The sequence below is a fragment of the Sebastes umbrosus genome, chromosome 20, assembly GCF_015220745.1.
Source record: "Sebastes umbrosus isolate fSebUmb1 chromosome 20, fSebUmb1.pri, whole genome shotgun sequence".
NCBI classification, from domain to species: Eukaryota; Metazoa; Chordata; class Actinopteri; order Perciformes; family Sebastidae; genus Sebastes; species Sebastes umbrosus.
In genome coordinates, this window is record NC_051288.1 from 17569748 (window position 1) to 17587414 (window position 17667).

A 17667-nucleotide genomic window follows, 5' to 3' on the forward strand; every position below is an offset into this window, starting at 1 on the left:
GTTCTTTCAAACATGTTTTACTTTGTTTCTCCATACCACTTAAAAATTCAATAAATATTAACATTTAAAGCTTTCATTCACGTACGTATATACAAGAACTATACAATAAACATAATGATGTTATGAACTGCAATGCAGGAATGATGTAACAGTATGACCAACCACAGTCTGTAGACTTACAGCATCGCCTGTATTTGTTTTTTTTACACACTTTCAATTCCTGGTTAATTTCTTTTCATAACTTGAAATTTACACTATATACATTATTATCTGAAAAATATATCAGTTACAAAAAGATAATGAGTTTTTTTTTTTTTTTTTCTTAAATCTTTTGTTGTTTTTAAAGCGTTAAGTGACTGACTTCCACACAGGCAGGCAGACGGCGGGCATGCTACAGTGGGGTTGGCTTGCAGACAGTTGTGTGATTTTTTACCAGCGAGGATGATCACCAGTACGTTGGATTTTGGGAAAAAAACAACAACAATAAAGAGCACCGGGGACAGAGAAGCTATGAGGCTTCCTGCCAGGAGTGATGTCTATGGAGTCTGGAGTGTGCCAACTATAACAGTTGTCTTATTATAATCAATTAGATACATTTTAAAAAGCCATTATCAATTCATTACATTTGCATTTAAATGACGAATTCAATAATTGCCTTGGCAAGAAACCAAATAAGCACATTTCCCAAAATGTCAATCTATTCCTTTAAAGGACCAGTGTGTAACATGTAGGGGGATGTATTGGCAGAAATGGAATATAATATTAATAAGTATGTTTTCTTTAGTGTATAATCACCTGAAACACAGAATCATTGTGTTTTCGTTAGCTTAGAATGAGCCCTTCATATCTACATATGGAGTGGATCCTCTTCACGGAGTCCGCCTTGTTTCTACAGTAGCCCAGAACGGACAAACCAAACACTGTTAACTTTTCCTGTTTGGGCCGGAGTCGATTAACGTTACTCGCTCACGTCGCCACCGCTCTCTCTCGCTAGATCCTACACACCGTTTTCCTAAATGATGAATTAAAAAATTGCTCAGCAAGGAAGTGAATAAGCACATTTCCCCAAATGTCAAACTATTCCTGTAAAAGAGATTTTTAAAGTTTACTACAGCAACAGGAGCACCGATTGACCAGCTGTTATGTGATGCATTGTGTTGCCACCCTCTGCTGAGCACACGTAATTCAATTTTTAGGTGCCACAATGTTAACACATGTTGAAATGTGAGAGCTGTCTTTAAAAGGTGCAGTGTGTAGGAATCTGGCGGCATCTAGTGGTGAGCAACAAACTGAAACTTCTGTGTGCCAAGAATGTAGAAGAACTCCGACGGCCAACGCAAAAACATGAATGGCCCTCTCTAGAGCCAGTGTTTAGTTTGTTGTTCTAGGCTACTGTAGAAACGTGGTGGCGGGCTCTGTGAAGAGGACCCGCTCCCTATGTAGATATAAACATCTTCATTCTAAGCTTACAAAAACACAAAGATTCTTATTTTCAGGTGATTATACACTAAAGAAAGGAATTATATTCCATTTCTGCCAATAGATCCCCCTAAATGTCACACACTGTTCCTTTAAATTAGAGCAATCATCACATGAAAACTGTAGTCGAATTTATAAGCTTTTAAAAAATATATTTTTGCAATTCTATTTTAAAATTCTATTAATTCTTAAAACAGAATAAGAAATTAAAATCTGCTAATTTATTTTGCGTTATTCAATGCATCATTAAAATTTAACTAGTTAAAATAGTTTTGTTCAAATTAGCAATATATTAATTGATTATAATTTAACACTGGCAGGGTTTATAATTATTCTGGCACACTATAGCCTCCATAGCTGACACGTGCACCTCCAAAACCATGGCCTTTGACCTCTCCTCACATGTTCACAATACAAGTTCAATAGTAGTTCTAATGCACTTGAAAAAAAAAACAGGATTACACAACTGTACACAGATAAAAACATGAATGTAGCAATGCAGTCATCACATTTTGAACACGTCTTGTAGTCGTTTTAGTTTACAGCACCTGACAACATTTGTTTTTTCTTCCGTTTCATATTTGAAGCATTCAGAGGGCAGAGCGACGCTGCGATCACACAGATCACTCTGGAGTTTTGATGAGGTAACCATCGCTGGTCTGGTCTAAGTTCACTGGCATGAAAACAAAAAATTTGTAAAAAAAAAAAAGAAAGAAAATATCTGCAGCAAAGACTGCGAGTCTTCGTCAGATGCTGCAAAAGGGTGAGCTGATGTACGAGACCGTCTCACCGAGCAGCACGTTCACAACATCGCTCGCTGTTCATTTCTGAGCTGACAGGGTTCTGTGACTCGAGTCCCTCTCGGATCCTAAATTGTCCCTTCTTGACCTGGCAGCGACTGGGCCTAAAGTGCTGTTTGGACTGTGCTCTTTAGAGGCACCTCCACTGGAGTCCGCTGTGGGCCGTGGAGGCCCCGGAGGTAGAAGAGGCCCCGGGTCTGAGTCTCCTCTCCCGGCCGTGAGGAAGGAGTCGCTGGTGGGACCCTGGGGCAGAGCAGCACCGGTGGATGGCGAGGCTTCAGCAGCGGCAGCGGTGGTTGGCACCGGGGCGGTGGAGCGTAGCCGTCTGGCTTTAGTGGTTTGCGGCGGGCTTTGGGTCGTAGCGGGTGGCGGAGCCTTGGGTGACGCAGGGTGAGAAGGAGCGGGGTTCTCAGTTTCAAACGAGACCACTGGGGTGTTTTCGAGGTCAGGAGCGTATGTGCCGAGGTTTTCTTTCTTGTTGCAAGACTCACAGCAAAGCTTATTATATCCAGGGATGGAACAATATCGGGCAAGAACCTCCATTTGACAGAAAATCGATTTATCCCCCAGACACGGCTCATCTAGTGATAACAAGGGAGAGGACATCACTAAGAGGATTGAAAGAAAAAAACATCTCTACTCTAGATTTTTACGTTTAGATTGATTTCTGAAACAAATGACATATTGACTTACTTGAAGAGAGTTTGTGGACCGGGTTTTCAGGAGCCCTTTGGTGTACAGCTTCGTCTTTTATTGTGGAGTTTTCCATTGTTTCAACGGTGAGAGGAGACACTGGCTGTCCTGGAGTGGAGGACAAAATCAGGCATAAAAATATTCCTAAATAAGACATCAGAGAGCAGCAACGAGACCCTAGAAAAGCTCTCGACAACCTCTTGCTAGTGCAAGAAAACAAAGCCGTCTTTCTAGAATGCAAATTGGTGCTATTTCCAAGTACGCAGGGCACAACCTGCAGAACCTCTTTGTGTTATTCACAAAAAACACTATTTTCCACTGTGCAGGAAAACTGAAACAAATTGGTGGCTCCCACGTCTTTGAAGAGGAAGCAGCATGAGAAAAGCTGCAGGAGGGGTGTCAGCGCAGAAATGTTTTGAGACATAAGCTTCCATGCGGTTGTCAAAAGGTTCTTTGTCAATACAATTAACAATGGAGCCCACACTGTTCTTATTGGGGTCTTATCCAACAGAACATAAGAGAGAAAGAGCAAATCTTTTTAGATATGTTTGTTACAGGCAACGGATGATAGCACTTTCATGGAAAAAGGTGGATAGACCAAGTATTGGTAAATGGCTGCATGTATATCCTTAGAAAAAGCTACCTATTCTATTAACCTTTTCCACTCCACCCGTTTTTCATAGACCCATTTTTGTCTTTTTTTGGGGGGTACTTTAGGGGGAGTTTGAAGCTCAACAGTAGATGTTACATAGAAGTGGTGTACATCATCTGAAAGCTGGGAACCTGGAGATTAATTTGACCGAAGAGAGACCCAATTCTTTCACAACAATGACCGGCTCGCTGTACATTATCCCTTACTTGCGTTACAACCTAAAAATTGCAAGTTGCCTTAATGCGTTAAAGAAATTAGTGGCATTAAAATGAATTTGCATTAACGCGTTATTATCGTATTAACTTTGACCGCCCTAATTTTAATATATTTTTATTATTATGTATTTATTTGTTTATTTATTTCATTTTTATTTTATATTTTTGAATGCATTTTTATTTTATTTTTTTCTTTGTCTTGTGTATGTTTGTATACTGATATAGTTATGTATCATTTATGTTTTGTGAAAATCTAATAAAGTGTTGAAAAAAAAAAAGGTTGTTTTTCCTTAGAGGACCTTGAAGTGTAGTTAGACCAGCTAGTGTATAAACTAGAACAATGTAGCCAATCAAATGATATTTATGTAACTGGCATCCCATGGTGATAATGACTAAATGTGCACGATGCAGCAGACCTTGAACACCCATTAGTTCAAAAGAAAAATACAAGTCTTTGTTCCAGACTTCCATCATCTATAATAAAAAGGAAATGACTCCATCACGCAGAGACAGTTTCTCGAAAAGTGTTTCTAACAAAAGGAAACCGGTAAATTAGTAAATATTGTTCCATAATTACATGAATATATGGATCTCACCTGGACATGAACTTAGTTTACAGATGAGGACAGTTTCCGGCTTCTCGCCCTCACATTCTCCGACTGTGTTGTCGCTGGCCTTGCAAACCACCTGCCGTTGCTGGATCCCTTCGCCGCAGGTCACCGAACACTGCCACACGCATACAAATACACAGACACACAACTTATCAACACTTTACTTCAGAATGAGGAAATGATTCACGACAATGTCAAAGCTCAACCACACCAATTAAATCTCGACACCCAACACAGTTCATTTGCGTCTGAGCATGAAGATCGCCATCACATGTTTACGATGGGATATGTCAGCGTTGATGTCGACGCCGACGCCATGAGCAGAGTCAGGTTTGCCCTCAAAGAGACGTTATTAAAACGACAACTGCTCTTTTGTTTAATTCACGTTTATGTCATGGTATGGCAGAATATACACACCCATTCAAATAAAGCGCTAACATCCTTCTTATTGTTTCTGGTCTGACTGATTTTCACAAGGACCTTTTTTTTTTTAAATACTAAATTAAGTCCTCCTGCTATGATGAGCACAGCTCAGGTAATAAATGGGTGATTATGTCCCTGGTTATGTCCCAAAGGTAGTTAAAAATAGGAAACGGCAAAACTGCAAAGTGGATTTACTGTAAAAAGTAATTTAAAAAATGATTAGCCCCTTCATGTACCGAGGTAAATCAGCACAACATGTTGGAAATTTGCAAAGGTGTTACTGTAACAGTTTTTCCATTAAAGGGTAAACCTATTTTACCATGTTTTTGTGTCTAATTAACAATTTCTGAAATTGGTTCAGTATTGAGTGATGACGCTTTAACCGGCACCCGCTAAACAAGCTGCGAGGGCAAGTGAGCAGCTTCAGTGTAACGTTACGTCCACCTTAAAGTGCTTGTTTCTTCAACCGACAGGTTCAAATTGTTATTTGAAGCGTCTGACAACATTACGGAAAGGACCCTACAGAGAAATAAAATGTTTTTCTTACCTCTCACTGTTTGTTATTTTGTCCAAGACACGCTCAAGGAGAAGTCTCGCTGTGAAATCTGAACATCCGTATACTCGGGAGGGCATCGAATTCAAAGACCTCATCCACATTGTCGAAATCATCGAAATATTCAGCCATGACATTGAAAATCTTTAAGATAACACTCAGCTACGCTTTCTGTACTCCAACACAACAAACTTGTGTTTCCACCATGGATGTATTCCACTATTCCTCCATTGTCTTCCAGCAACACGTCACCTCGACAGATTTCAAAACGAGACTTCTCCTTGAGCGAGACTCTTTCCATAATGTCAGACACTTACATTGTCCCTATTAGCCAGTTAGACACAAAAACATGTGAAAATAGGGTCCCGGTTGAAATATATCAGTCTTCCACTAAGTTAGTACTGACTGAATTGAAGACCAGGATTTAGTTTCACCGGCTATTTGTAAATCCATTGTTAAGTTCTTAGTAGCTACTAGCGAGTTTCAAACTGCTGACAATTGATTTACTAAATCTGGTTGCACCATTAAAGAGAGAAAAGACTTTAGTAATGTGTAAATTGGTTGATAGGCAATATCTGAATCAAATCAAATGAATCAACAGTGTAGACAGGAGTTAACGTATAATCAGGAGCTGTTACAAAACTGCCATAAACAACAGCTTTAGGAGGGCAGGGCTCCAGACTAACTTTTTACATTGGTTGCACTGTACACTTGTACACTTTTTCATTTAGATGCACCAGCACATCATTTAGGTGCACCCAAAATTTTTCACCGCACCTTTTGGCACTGCAATAATACATTTTGGGGAAAGATATATATCAAATATTTTGTAACAACTAAGGGCTACGCAAGAAAGTAAACATTTATGTTACAATTAGGTTGAGTTTGAACTTAAAGGGGACACATCATGCTCATTTTCAGGTTCATACTTGTATTTTGGGTTTCTACTAGAACATGTTTACATGCTTTAATGTTCAAAAAACACATTATTTTTCTCTTACTGTCTGTCTGAATATACCTGTATTCGCCCTCTGTCTGAAACGCTCCGTTTTAGCGGCTGTCACTTTAAGGCCCCCTCCCAAAAAAGCCCAGACTTCTCTGATTGGTCAGCGTTTTACGGTTTTCCGCATCTGCGCTGTCGCCATTTTTCACAGCGTCACTGCAGTCGGGGACTCACTGTGTGTGTCACCTACACAGAGTTTAGCGGCACTTCTACTGGTGAGTATATAGTTGTGACATCACAACCTTACGGAAGTCCTGGCGGTTTGTTTAAAAGTCACAGTTTCTGAATACGGGCTGTGTGCATTTCTCCGTGGATTGAGCGTTTTGATACTTTCACAGTATTTATATAGCACCTAAACCTGCTTTATAATAAAAAAAAACAACAACATGGAAATCTCACTTTCTACAATATGGGACGTTTGAGAAGAGCTGGTGCAGCTGGCTGTCCTCCTGACTCACCTGAGACCATGCCCCTGTCCTCCACTGGGCAGGGCATATGGTGTGGTTACAGGTCTTCCTGGTGTCCGGCCGATCCTCGGTGCAGTGTTTGCTGTGGACGGGCCTGTTGGTGCCGTTGTGGAGCGCCTGCATGCACTGCACCACCCTGGTCTGGTAGCCGAGCTTCCCGCAGGTCTTACTGCAGGGACTCCACTCCTCCACCACCCACCTGTCAGCACAGCAGTCTCTTTGAGAAAGGTTTTCTTGTCACATAACAATTACATTTTTCTTTTACGCTTGTTGAACAGCACTTACAATATAAGTCAGGGTGGACATATGGACCCGAAGCCATTATTACCACTTTTAACGCTGCACTAGCTATTGAAGTATATATATATATATTTATCTATAGCTAGAGGGCACTTACGTGGGCTGGCTGCACTCTTGCACATTGCAGCGTTTGCGGATGGGTTTGGGCTTTTTGCTGGTTTCACAGAAGTTTCGATGCACCAAACGGCTGTCACTCTTCCTCCTGCATCCATATTTAGTATACTGTATGCCTGGAGGATTGAAAGTGTACAAAATTAATCAATACAAAGCCATACAGACATATATCAAAATCCAAATGTTTCTAACACTTTGAGCTACATCTCTTGTATGAAACGTTTATTATTATTTTTATCATTGATTAATCTCTTCATTATTTATTTGATTAATTGTTTATTGTATAATATGTCAGAAAAAGCCCATTTCAGTCCAATGTGATTTTATTTGGTCATTTAATTGTTTGCTTAGTCTGTCCAAAAGTGAAAAAAACCCAAAAGATATTAGATTTATAATTAGTAAAAACAGAGGGAAGAAGCAAATATTCACACTAGAAAAACTGGTAATTGCAAATGTTTGTCATTTGGCACTTGGCTTGAATAATTAAAATGATTATCAAACCTGTTGTTAATTAATTTTCTATGAATCGACTAATAGATCCAGTCAGTCAGTGACTTTTTCCACCGTAGACCAACAATAACATGGTAGAAAAAACTTCACAAACACCAGAATAACTTTATCTCCAAGTAACGACGTTCAGCTTAAAGAGGACCTATTAAGCTCATTTTCAGGTTCATATTTGTATTTTGGGTTTCTACTAGAACATGTTTACATGCTTTAATGTTCAAAAAACACTTTAATTTTCTCATACCGGCTGTGCTGCAGCACCTCTTTTCACCCTCTGTCTGAAACGCCCTGTTTGAGCTCCGCCCCCTCCTGAAAAGCCCAGTCTGCTCTGATTGGTCAGCTGGCCCACTCTGTTGTGATTGGTTAACCAAACCAAACTCTTTGGACTCCGCTCCAGCTCCACTCTAACTAGCTTTTGTCTGAGGGCGTGCCAAACTAGCCGTTATGTAAATATGTTACTTGGTGACATCACCACGTTACAGAAGAAAAGGCGGGATTTCAAGCAAGGCGTTTCAGGCAGTTCAGGAGCAGTGTTTCTGTGGGGGAGAGTAACTCCCTTTGGCGTGGACTCTGGGCTTTGTAACTTTGCAGACCTTTTACATGCACAAAAAACTATATAACACACTAAAGGAAAGGGAAAAACATAAAAGCACAATAGGTCCTCTTTAATTGCTTCATTATTCAAACATACTGTACTGTACAATCACTGACCTCCTCCGCAGGGTTTGGAGCACTGAGACCAGCTCTTCAGAGCCCACTCGTAGGTGTCCAGTTCAGAGAGAAGAACATTGTTGTTGGTAATAAGCGGCAACAGATCCTCGTGTATGATATACTTATACGTCAGGCTGATCTTTGCGTCTTCTTCCTGGGGAATGACCTGCAACGAAGTGAAGGAAGTTTATTAGAAAAATCTCAGAAAAAAAGCAGAAGTAAAGCGTGATGATCCCGTTTCAGTCCCACTCACCAGCACTACAATGCCTTCATGCAGAGGACCGGTTGTTTTCAGGACCTCCTTCTCACTGTCGAGGGAATACTCCCACTGTAAACCATTTTCGATGAAGGTCTTTGTTTCAGCGTCTTCACTTTTTGCATTCAGTAAGAAGTTTCCAGTAACTTGATTCTTCACAGCTGTCGGTAATAAGTGAAAAAAAGTTTTGTTTTTAATGCACGTGTGGCGACAAAGAATGTGTTTACATCATGTAGTTTTTAGTTTCATTCATTAAAAGTCTCAAAAATCGAACAGGAATTTGGGATGAACCGCTCCCCCCTCCAAACAACTTGGGAGATTTTCCTTTCAGCAGGGAACGTGTCAGTATGTATTTTGAGATGTTTGGCGCTGTGGTTAGCCAGCGGTAATTTCTCCAAGTTGTGTGTCATCTCCTCTTCCCAGGAGCTAATAAAAGCCAGAGAGGAAAAGAGGGGAGAAAAGAGGAGAGGGAGGGTTTGGGGCTGAATGTCTTGGTGATCCTGACTCACCGTCGTACAGAGAGCTAGTGTAAGATGAAAGATATGAGTCTGTCACTCCATGTCATACCAAGAGACATTTTAGAGCTCCGGTCTCATTACTTCTGACATTCTGACACATCGCTCCATACTGCAAATTAAGTTTACAGATATATGTTCCCCCTTCTCATCTACACCTGTGATGTGAGTTAATTGCTCTGACATATATAATAATCCATGGGGAGAAATAATGTACACTTCAGCACCACGGGAAAACAAGTGGTGTTATTTTTGTCTGCTAACTGTTTCCTGCTGCTTGTTAGATGAGCAGATGAAATATAAGACGCAGCACACCATGCTAATTGACTTTTCCTTTACTGAAAAAAAAAAATAAAAAGCAGCAACACTTCATTGTACTGAGCTTCAGGGACGAGGAATTGTGAATTCTTCGCTTCACAACTTCTGAAAAAGTGTCAGATGCGAAAACGCAGGCGGCGACTAACATTTGCAAACTTATTTCTCAGAAGAAACTTTACCCTGCATCGATCAAATGTCACACCAAAATCCATCTTGTCAGGGTCGTAGCGAATAAAAACTAATGAATATTAGTTTATGCTAGAGATTTACACAAGTTCACGTCAGAGGGGAGAATTATTCAGTTTTCTTTCCCGAGAATTAAAAGTAAACTCACATTTTTTTGAAAACCTGCCTATTTTTGAGGTCTCAAAGTTGTCAAGTATGCTTGTCAGGCTTCAAGTAATGCGTTTGTGTCTGGACAACGGGCCAATCAGCATCCTGTAAGGAGCTACTGCAGCTACACGCGTGGCTTAAGTGTGTGTGAGACGGTGAGACCAGAGAGGCAACACGGAGATGCGACTGCTCGTTCTAAATGACAATGGTGGAAGAGGTTAGCGTATATGCAGCAAGAGCATCAGTTATATAAGAACTGTAAAGTATTCATTGAAAGAAGAGCAAGGAACGGCACTGAAGGCGATGTTTTTCCCTTCAGTTAGTGTCTCTTTCGTTAGTTCAATTGACAGATATTTTATTTAATGACCTGCCAAGTATTTTCTGAAAGTGTCTGCCCTTTTCCTAACATTTCTCCAGAGACGGCTTCTCAGATGGTTCTGTGAAGCAAACCATCTGACAGGGTCAGGTTAGATTTTGACAACATGTCTGTGTAGAACAGAAAAGTCAATCAAGCACCACAGGGAGGAATCCCTCCAGGCTACAAATGCTGTATGTCAATTATGTATAATCTGACATCCTGGCGTTCTGCTTGATCTCTTAACGGGTATCTCTTCTCAGTATCAAGAAGGCTCTTTAAGCTTGAAAGCTGGCTCTGAGAATCTCCTTTGTGAAAGACAGCAGGTGTTAGTCAGCATGGATTCACAGCAGTTACAATGCATTTCAACTGACACAGAGTCAGTGTACATCTGGTGCAGCCAAGTAGTTGCTATGAAAACCGTTATCAGTACAATCTGTGGATATCCTAAGTAACCAGCAGGACTTCTGGCCTCATGCAAGCACATTCTGACATCCTAAACTTCTCTCACTCTTTTTCTGTGACCCTTTCTCATACAACTGTTCAGTCAGACTCACTGAACCCTCTTAAAAAGGCACACACTTAAATGCCACCTGTTCATGAGTCGGTGCGTGTTTGCGAGATTTGTTCATTGGCATAACTGACGCCTCACAATTCATTCACAAAAATATAGGGCTGTCCTCCACCGAAGGAATTCTAAGTTGACAAACATTCGTACGATTTTGTCGACTTATCGATTAATTGATTTAATCGACAGATCTGTGAAACTGAGTTTCTCCACAAAGAATCCCACAAAAGCACCACTTTAAATCTTGTGTGTACAAGAGCATGTGTTTTAAGTCATTCAGCATGAAAAAAGCATAAAAAACAACTAATTAACTGAAGAAATCTTAGTCAACTAAGACCAAAACTACCTAACTAACTAACTAAGAGGGGGCAGCCCTACAAAAATGATACCCAAGAGTAAAAAGAATTTCAATTTCAATTTCTTAAAGTCCTGGCCCTCAGGTGCCCCAAAACAATTAGAAAATAGTAATAGTACAGCTGCCAATGATGTGTCTTTAGGGCAGTGCCGTACTGTCTCAGAAATAAAGACGGAAATGTAAAGTTGAATACTAAAAAACGTCTCGCTAAATAAGCAAAGCGCCTCATGACTCAGATAGGGGGCGGTCAAAGGGGACGTGACAGTCATGGAGATGGACGAGAGAATATTATACAGTAAGTGACATTATACTGATGGGTGCCACAATGCATCACACTTATATAGTGAACTGACTGAATAATAAAACTGGAGAGTGAAACTTTGGTCTCCCCCTCTGGCAGTGAGAGGAATTACACAAACACTGTCGACGTTGCTCATGACGTATGCCTGCAGGTGAGCTCCTTGAATCCTGTGAGCGCCACAAATGAAATTCCTTTCACCTAAATTGTACTGGAGTGGTGACAGAAATCTCAAAACCTGAGACGAATGAAGCCAAAGCTGTTTATATTCTTGTGTTTTTGGGCGAACTGACTCTTTATTGAGTAAAGAAGTTGAACTCGGTGACCCTGTGCTCTGGTGTGTGTACCAGTCAATGAAGCTATACAGCTACAAGGTAAATGACCCAGCGATTACAATCATGTGACACACAGACAAACAAGAAACCTGTAACATTTAGAAAACTCTAGTCTTTTGTCATTGAATTTTAGTCACAAACAATTCTGTTACTTAGCACCGAGAGAATCATGTGTTTCCACGGCTGGAAAAAAGATGTGACACACTCACCAATTATATGAGGGGAGGTCTCGTTCTCCTCGATAACAATGTGGCGGGCTCCTATTGGGATGTCGAACATTTTCAGCATTCCTAACAAGACAAAGAGACACGGCACATTTCAGCTGGGAGCTTTAAACAGCAGGAACTTCTTCTGGGCTGTAATAGCAGCCAATTATTTCAGATGTTTGATCCTTTTTTTTGATGATAGAAGTGTGGTCCAACATAGAGGCTTGGGAAAATGTGTTTAAGGCCTCCACATTTTGATCTTAAATGATGACAGTCGTCTCACATAATAACTCATCTGAAGCAGAGTTGCTGATTTAAGCCCTGGCCTCTCCGCGTCGCTGATAATTACCTGTCTTTTTGGGCGTCTTGGTGAGTGTCAGCTTCACGGTGCGACAGTGGGAGTTGTCCCCCTCACACACTCCACATTTGTCCTCTGTTTTGTAAGAGCCGACCTCCTTGTCGCAGCCTACATGCTGTGAGGGGCGGGGGGAAGGCAAAGACAGTCAATCAAATCAGGGCAACCGCTGCGCGTGACTTTTACGCAGACTGAGACTACTCCGCTGGGAAAATGATGCCATGGGGGAAACGCTGCACGCATGTGGTTCAGAGGGTTAAGATGATGCATATTGGAAACACACACAAGACATAACAGGAAATGTAGCCAAAGCACAGAGCGACTGGCCTGAAACAATTAAAGTCTCATGTCCAAGGTGAATGCCGAGACAAAATAACGTCTGTCTGTGTTTGTGTCAGAGCAGAATGCAGAGGTGTGCAAATGTCAAATATCTGCATAACTCTTTCTATGGGCGCTTATTTAATCATCAAATGCACTTTAGTAAAGGTTAAGGCACTGAGGGAAAATGGCATTTCCTAACTCAGCTCCTTGTCAGGTGATATTTATTATGACATATTCCTCCTGGCGCTTTGCTGCATGAGGATGCTGATCTCTGGCATAAAACATGCATAGACATGATCGCAAACAGCAACACTACGTGTTTAATGGATGATTTATTTCGTAGCGTTTTTATATCATTTAAAACAAAATGTTAAATCTTCCACTACTTTAGGCCTCGCCCAACTTTACTGTATTTACTGTAAAGTGAAGATACTGGTGTCATATGAAACTAGAAAACCTAACGAATCCATTGGTACCAACCATGTCATACTAGCTTGTCAGAAAAGAGGTTAAATAACGCTCAGAATTTGTGAGTGCTCGTAGTTTTAGTGGAGACGTACCAGACACTCTCCTCGGGCGCAAATGCTGAAGGGCTCCGAGTAGCTGCAGCGGGTTCCATCGTGCATCACCTGGTTCATGAACACCACCTCTCCGGTTTCCTTTGACCTGCAGCTCAGCTCACACTTGCGGGCTTCTGAAAACACAAAAACACACACGCCTCGGTTCATGCAAATATCTTCCGAATCTGAGAAAGCCATCAGCAGGACACAGAGGAAAGATAACACCCACCTGAATCTAAATATGCGTGAGAGCAGTTGCTCCTGCAAATGTAATCTGTCCACTTGTTGCTTTGCAAAAAAAACTTTAAGGCAAACCTCTGAACGAGAGAGCCAACGCTCTTTACGGACTTACCATCTGGGTGCTCGTACGGTAGCCAGGTGTGCTTGATGTTTTTGTGGTATTTGTTGCTCCTCTGGACACACTGCTGAGCTCGGAAGTCCTCGTATGGGCCAGCACACTCCTCCGTGTTGCACATCTGGTAGTCGAAAGCAGAGCCGGGGCAATCTCGACCACCGTAGGCAGGCCTGGTTAACGACAAAAACAATGTGATTAAAGACGTTTTCCATCATGAGTATCTGGTATAATTCCAGAAGGATTTGAAGGAAAGGCCGGATTTAAAAAGTATGGGAACTTTATGAGATGGAACAAATAATATGTGGACTAAAGCTCCAAACGCAGAGGTGGATTCCTGCAATGACCCTTTCAATCCATTCTGTAATGTTGATGATACACCCCTAGAATAATGACTTCTCCATTTTCAAACATGGTGCATCTGTGTTTCTATTGGGTAACCGTGCACATCTGCACGGTGAGAGTAGAAAGGTGGATTCTGACTTGCGAGTCTGCCGGATGGCCACAATGAAACAGGAAACTCCTGCTTAATGTGACTGTACCTTAAAGTAACCGTAAGTCTGCAGCGGCGAAGGCCTATTAAACAAACCTGGTGTCCGCTGGTCACGGTGAACTGAGAAACCCACACTGAATGATAACAACTTTGTTTTAGTCATTAGTCTTCATTACTAGGAAACACCACACACTTCCTGTGTTGTATTATCATTTTGTGCCCGTCTTCTCACAATCCACCATAGGTCAGAAATGTGAAGGCTCTAAAATTAAGATAAATGTTTCTATATATCCTGTCGGAGTTGACTATAAAACTGAAAAATGTGCTAAATTAAGTGAAATTTCATCACGTAAAACTATAAACAATAACAAATTGGCAGAGATACATACAGTAACTCGCAATCTTGAACACTTTTAAGTCAAGTTTTAGTTTAAGCAAACTTAATCAAAGCCACACTTTAACAGAATGTCATCATCTGCTGGATGAACACACAGAGAGCGTATATATATATATATATATATATATAAACTATTTGGCCACTGAAAAAGTAGCTGATTTTGATTCAACGTGGACTCACGGAGGGTTGTTGCACTGTCTGCTCCGGGAGCGAACTCCACCTCCACACGTTCTGGAGCAACCGCTGAACTTTGACCAGGAGCTCCAACTCCCATCGTGGCCCTGAGGCTCCTGGCTGGATCGCCAGATGCAATGGCCCTTGAAGCACCACTAAAAATACAACAAAGACGGACGGAAAAGAAATGTCAAAACGTCCAGACTAATGACAGTGACATTTGAAACCATTTCAGGATTTGGGGTTTTCATCTCCAGAATTAGAATTCACAGCTGATTCAGAGACATTTCCCACCTTTCCTATTGCGCACTCCGTCCCATCCACCGGAGGACCTTTTTTGGTTTTACAGAAGTACTGGTTGTCGGGGTGACTGCACCACAGTTGCTTGCAAGGGTCGTAGGTTCGAAACTAAGGGAGAAAAACAGCAATTTTTTGAGCTTCAGTTGTTTTTTTTTGGGAAATTTCAACAAAAATAAAAATCCACCCTCACTGTACACCACCATAACACTCAAGTAAATTTAAGATGTAAATGTTTTGAACTCCCGTGAGAGGCACATTCTTGACTTTTTAAAGGATATTATCATATCATTATCACTTGAAATGCATTACCAGCTTTTCTGGTCATGTAATAGGCTTTCAAGGGATTTCTGCTGACTGAAGGGAATACATTAAATCAATCTGACTACACAAGGTGCGTAGGACTTACAGCGGTGCACATTTTATAACCGACGCCGAAATCAAAGCGGCACTGCTCGTCCATTGAATAATTTATTCCAGGGAGCTCAGGAAGCTTGGGCCACTTGTGTTCAAAGGGATCATCCAGCAGGCAGTCATAGGAGCTGGAGAGAAGATGAGAATGATAGAGTCATATACTGCGCTGTGTGTGAGATCTTTGGAGAACAGATAATCCAAATCACATTTATTTGCTAATGTACTAACACAGAAATAGAAATAACAGCTAGGGAAAAAGGACAACATAGCTGGACAAATAAAGGTAAAGAACAGACAGTACTGTTATGTGCACACGTCTATAAAGCGTCTATATGCAAGTCACGTGTTCTGCAAGTTGCAAATAGGGCAAAGGAATGAATACTGAGTGGATATACATGGACTGGATGTACATGTAAAAATGTTATATACTGTTTATACAGCGTGTAGGACTTTTATTAACAGATGATTATGTATATATATATTTTTTTTAAATCCATTAAAAGGAACATTTCGAGGGATCTATTAGAAGAAATGGAATTTAATATTCATAATAACGATGTTTTCATTAGTGTGTAATGACCGTGTAAAACCGTGGTACTGCAAGCCTCCGTCTGACTTCTGTTTCTCCTAAAGTAGTGTTATTATGGTGAGGATGGCCTCTGAGCGAGGGGAACGGCGTTACGTTTTTTTTGCACCTGGCGGCTCACGTTACCGCAGTCTTAGAAAGGGAAGAGTGAGCGGAGAGGTGCTCAGTTGGTTCCAACACCACTAGATGCCACCAAATCCCACACACTGTACCTTTAAAGACTGTAAAATTATAATCTATAACGGTAGCAGTAGATATTTTGTGTTAGATGGTTATTGACAGTGTATGAGCAGGGTGCGATTGGCCGGGGGGAGGGTCTATATATCTCTGCCTCTGCATCTGAATTATTGAACAGTCTCTTCTGCAAACAACAATAAAATCAGAAATGGACTTTCACTGTCAGTGCTTTGCACAACAATAGAGATAACACGGCGTCCAGGCTAGAAACAGAATGAACGTCTCGAAGCTGAACAGTCTGCTGTTCGTCTCAATATATGGATCAGGTGTTGCCTCCTTCCCTGCCTAAAGATTTGCAGAGATATGGCTAAAAGAAGGGCGACACGCCGCCGATGACAGAAAAAGAACTCTAAGCTGTTTTCTTAGTCTGACAAGTAGGCAGATACTGTAGCCTGGCATGTTTAATTAGTTGTTTATGATCACATCCACTATGTGAGGAAATGTAAAGAGAGTGTATAATATCGCGCTGCTTGATGAATTACATTTTTAAAAAATGGATTCAAATATTCCTGCAAGTGCAACGGCTCAAGTTCCAACTTTGTTTTATCAAAGTTCATCATTATTCTATAAATGTTAATTTAAAAGCTGCAAGCAACAGCCTGAGCATCAACTATATGGACCCACTGTGGTTTGTGATGTATGTAAAATGTGCAAATCGCATCCCGTGTATGACTGACTAAAGTGTTCATCAGAGTGACGGCCCGCGGCAAGAAAGTTGTGTAAAAAAGGAACCAAAAGAAAAAATCAATAACATATTGAGCTGCTTCACACGGAAGCTGCGCAGCGTACGACCAATATGTGGAGGAGAAAATGAGACGAAATGGAGAGGGATGAACGGATCGTACTGGATGTATCGATTGAGCTCCTGCTTGCTGCAGCGTGACCAGTGGTAGCGGTGGAAAGCTGCCTGGACGAGCGGCGCCATGATGCTGCCCATACTGGTCTCATCGGCACAACGATTCCCCTGGCCGTCGTGCTCCATGCCGAGCCTGATGGGACGAAAAAAAAGGCTCATTGAACAGGAGGAGAGCGAAGAGTAATACTTGTTGAATGAATTCTGTCAAGTATTGAAAGTTGGCCTTCAGATATGTGATTTATTTTGAAATTTCTTCAGCTGCATCAATAAACGCTGATGCACTGAAAGGTTTGGTGTATTTTGCTGAATGAAAAAGAGGTCAAAAGTGCCAAGGTTGAAAGAAATCCAAACTACACTAGATGTTCTCTTTTACGAAAACACCTTGAGGCTTTTTGTGATGATGATTTATCAAAGCAAGCAGCAGGATTTTGGCTCTCCATCGCGCTACTATCACTTCTTTGTACTGAAATGAAGTGAAACGCTGTCTGAGCTCTCTATTAGCTCTCCCGCTAACAGCTCTGTTGGCTGAATCCCTCTAAACACAGTGACATTTCCGTA

The 17667-nt window shown here is 41.2% G+C and overlaps 1 protein-coding gene across 3 annotated transcripts in view; it reads right to left on the reverse strand.

Moving 5' to 3' along the window:
• Positions 1-1593: 1593 nt before the first annotated feature.
• Positions 1594-17667, reverse strand: part of LOC119479449 (A disintegrin and metalloproteinase with thrombospondin motifs 14) — a 54255-nt gene continuing 38181 nt past the window's right edge. For 2 of the 3 annotated variants that reach the window (XM_037755041.1, XM_037755040.1), the window contains exons 8-22: positions 17099-17242; positions 15426-15558; positions 15014-15127; positions 14726-14874; positions 13656-13828; positions 13304-13437; positions 12417-12540; positions 12071-12151; positions 8782-8945; positions 8529-8694; positions 7294-7426; positions 6888-7095; positions 4436-4565; positions 2973-3080; positions 1594-2860 (exon numbers count right to left, since the gene is read on the reverse strand). In XM_037755041.1, the coding sequence (XP_037610969.1) occupies positions 2301-2860; positions 2973-3080; positions 4436-4565; positions 6888-7095; positions 7294-7426; positions 8529-8694; positions 8782-8945; positions 12071-12151; positions 12417-12540; positions 13304-13437; positions 13656-13828; positions 14726-14874; positions 15014-15127; positions 15426-15558; positions 17099-17242 (2521 nt within the window). In that variant the 3' untranslated portion in view covers positions 1594-2300. The remainder of the gene's footprint in view (positions 2861-2972; positions 3081-4435; positions 4566-6887; positions 7096-7293; positions 7427-8528; positions 8695-8781; positions 8946-12070; positions 12152-12416; positions 12541-13303; positions 13438-13655; positions 13829-14725; positions 14875-15013; positions 15128-15425; positions 15559-17098; positions 17243-17667) is intronic. The other variant, XR_005204687.1, reaches the window with a different exon arrangement.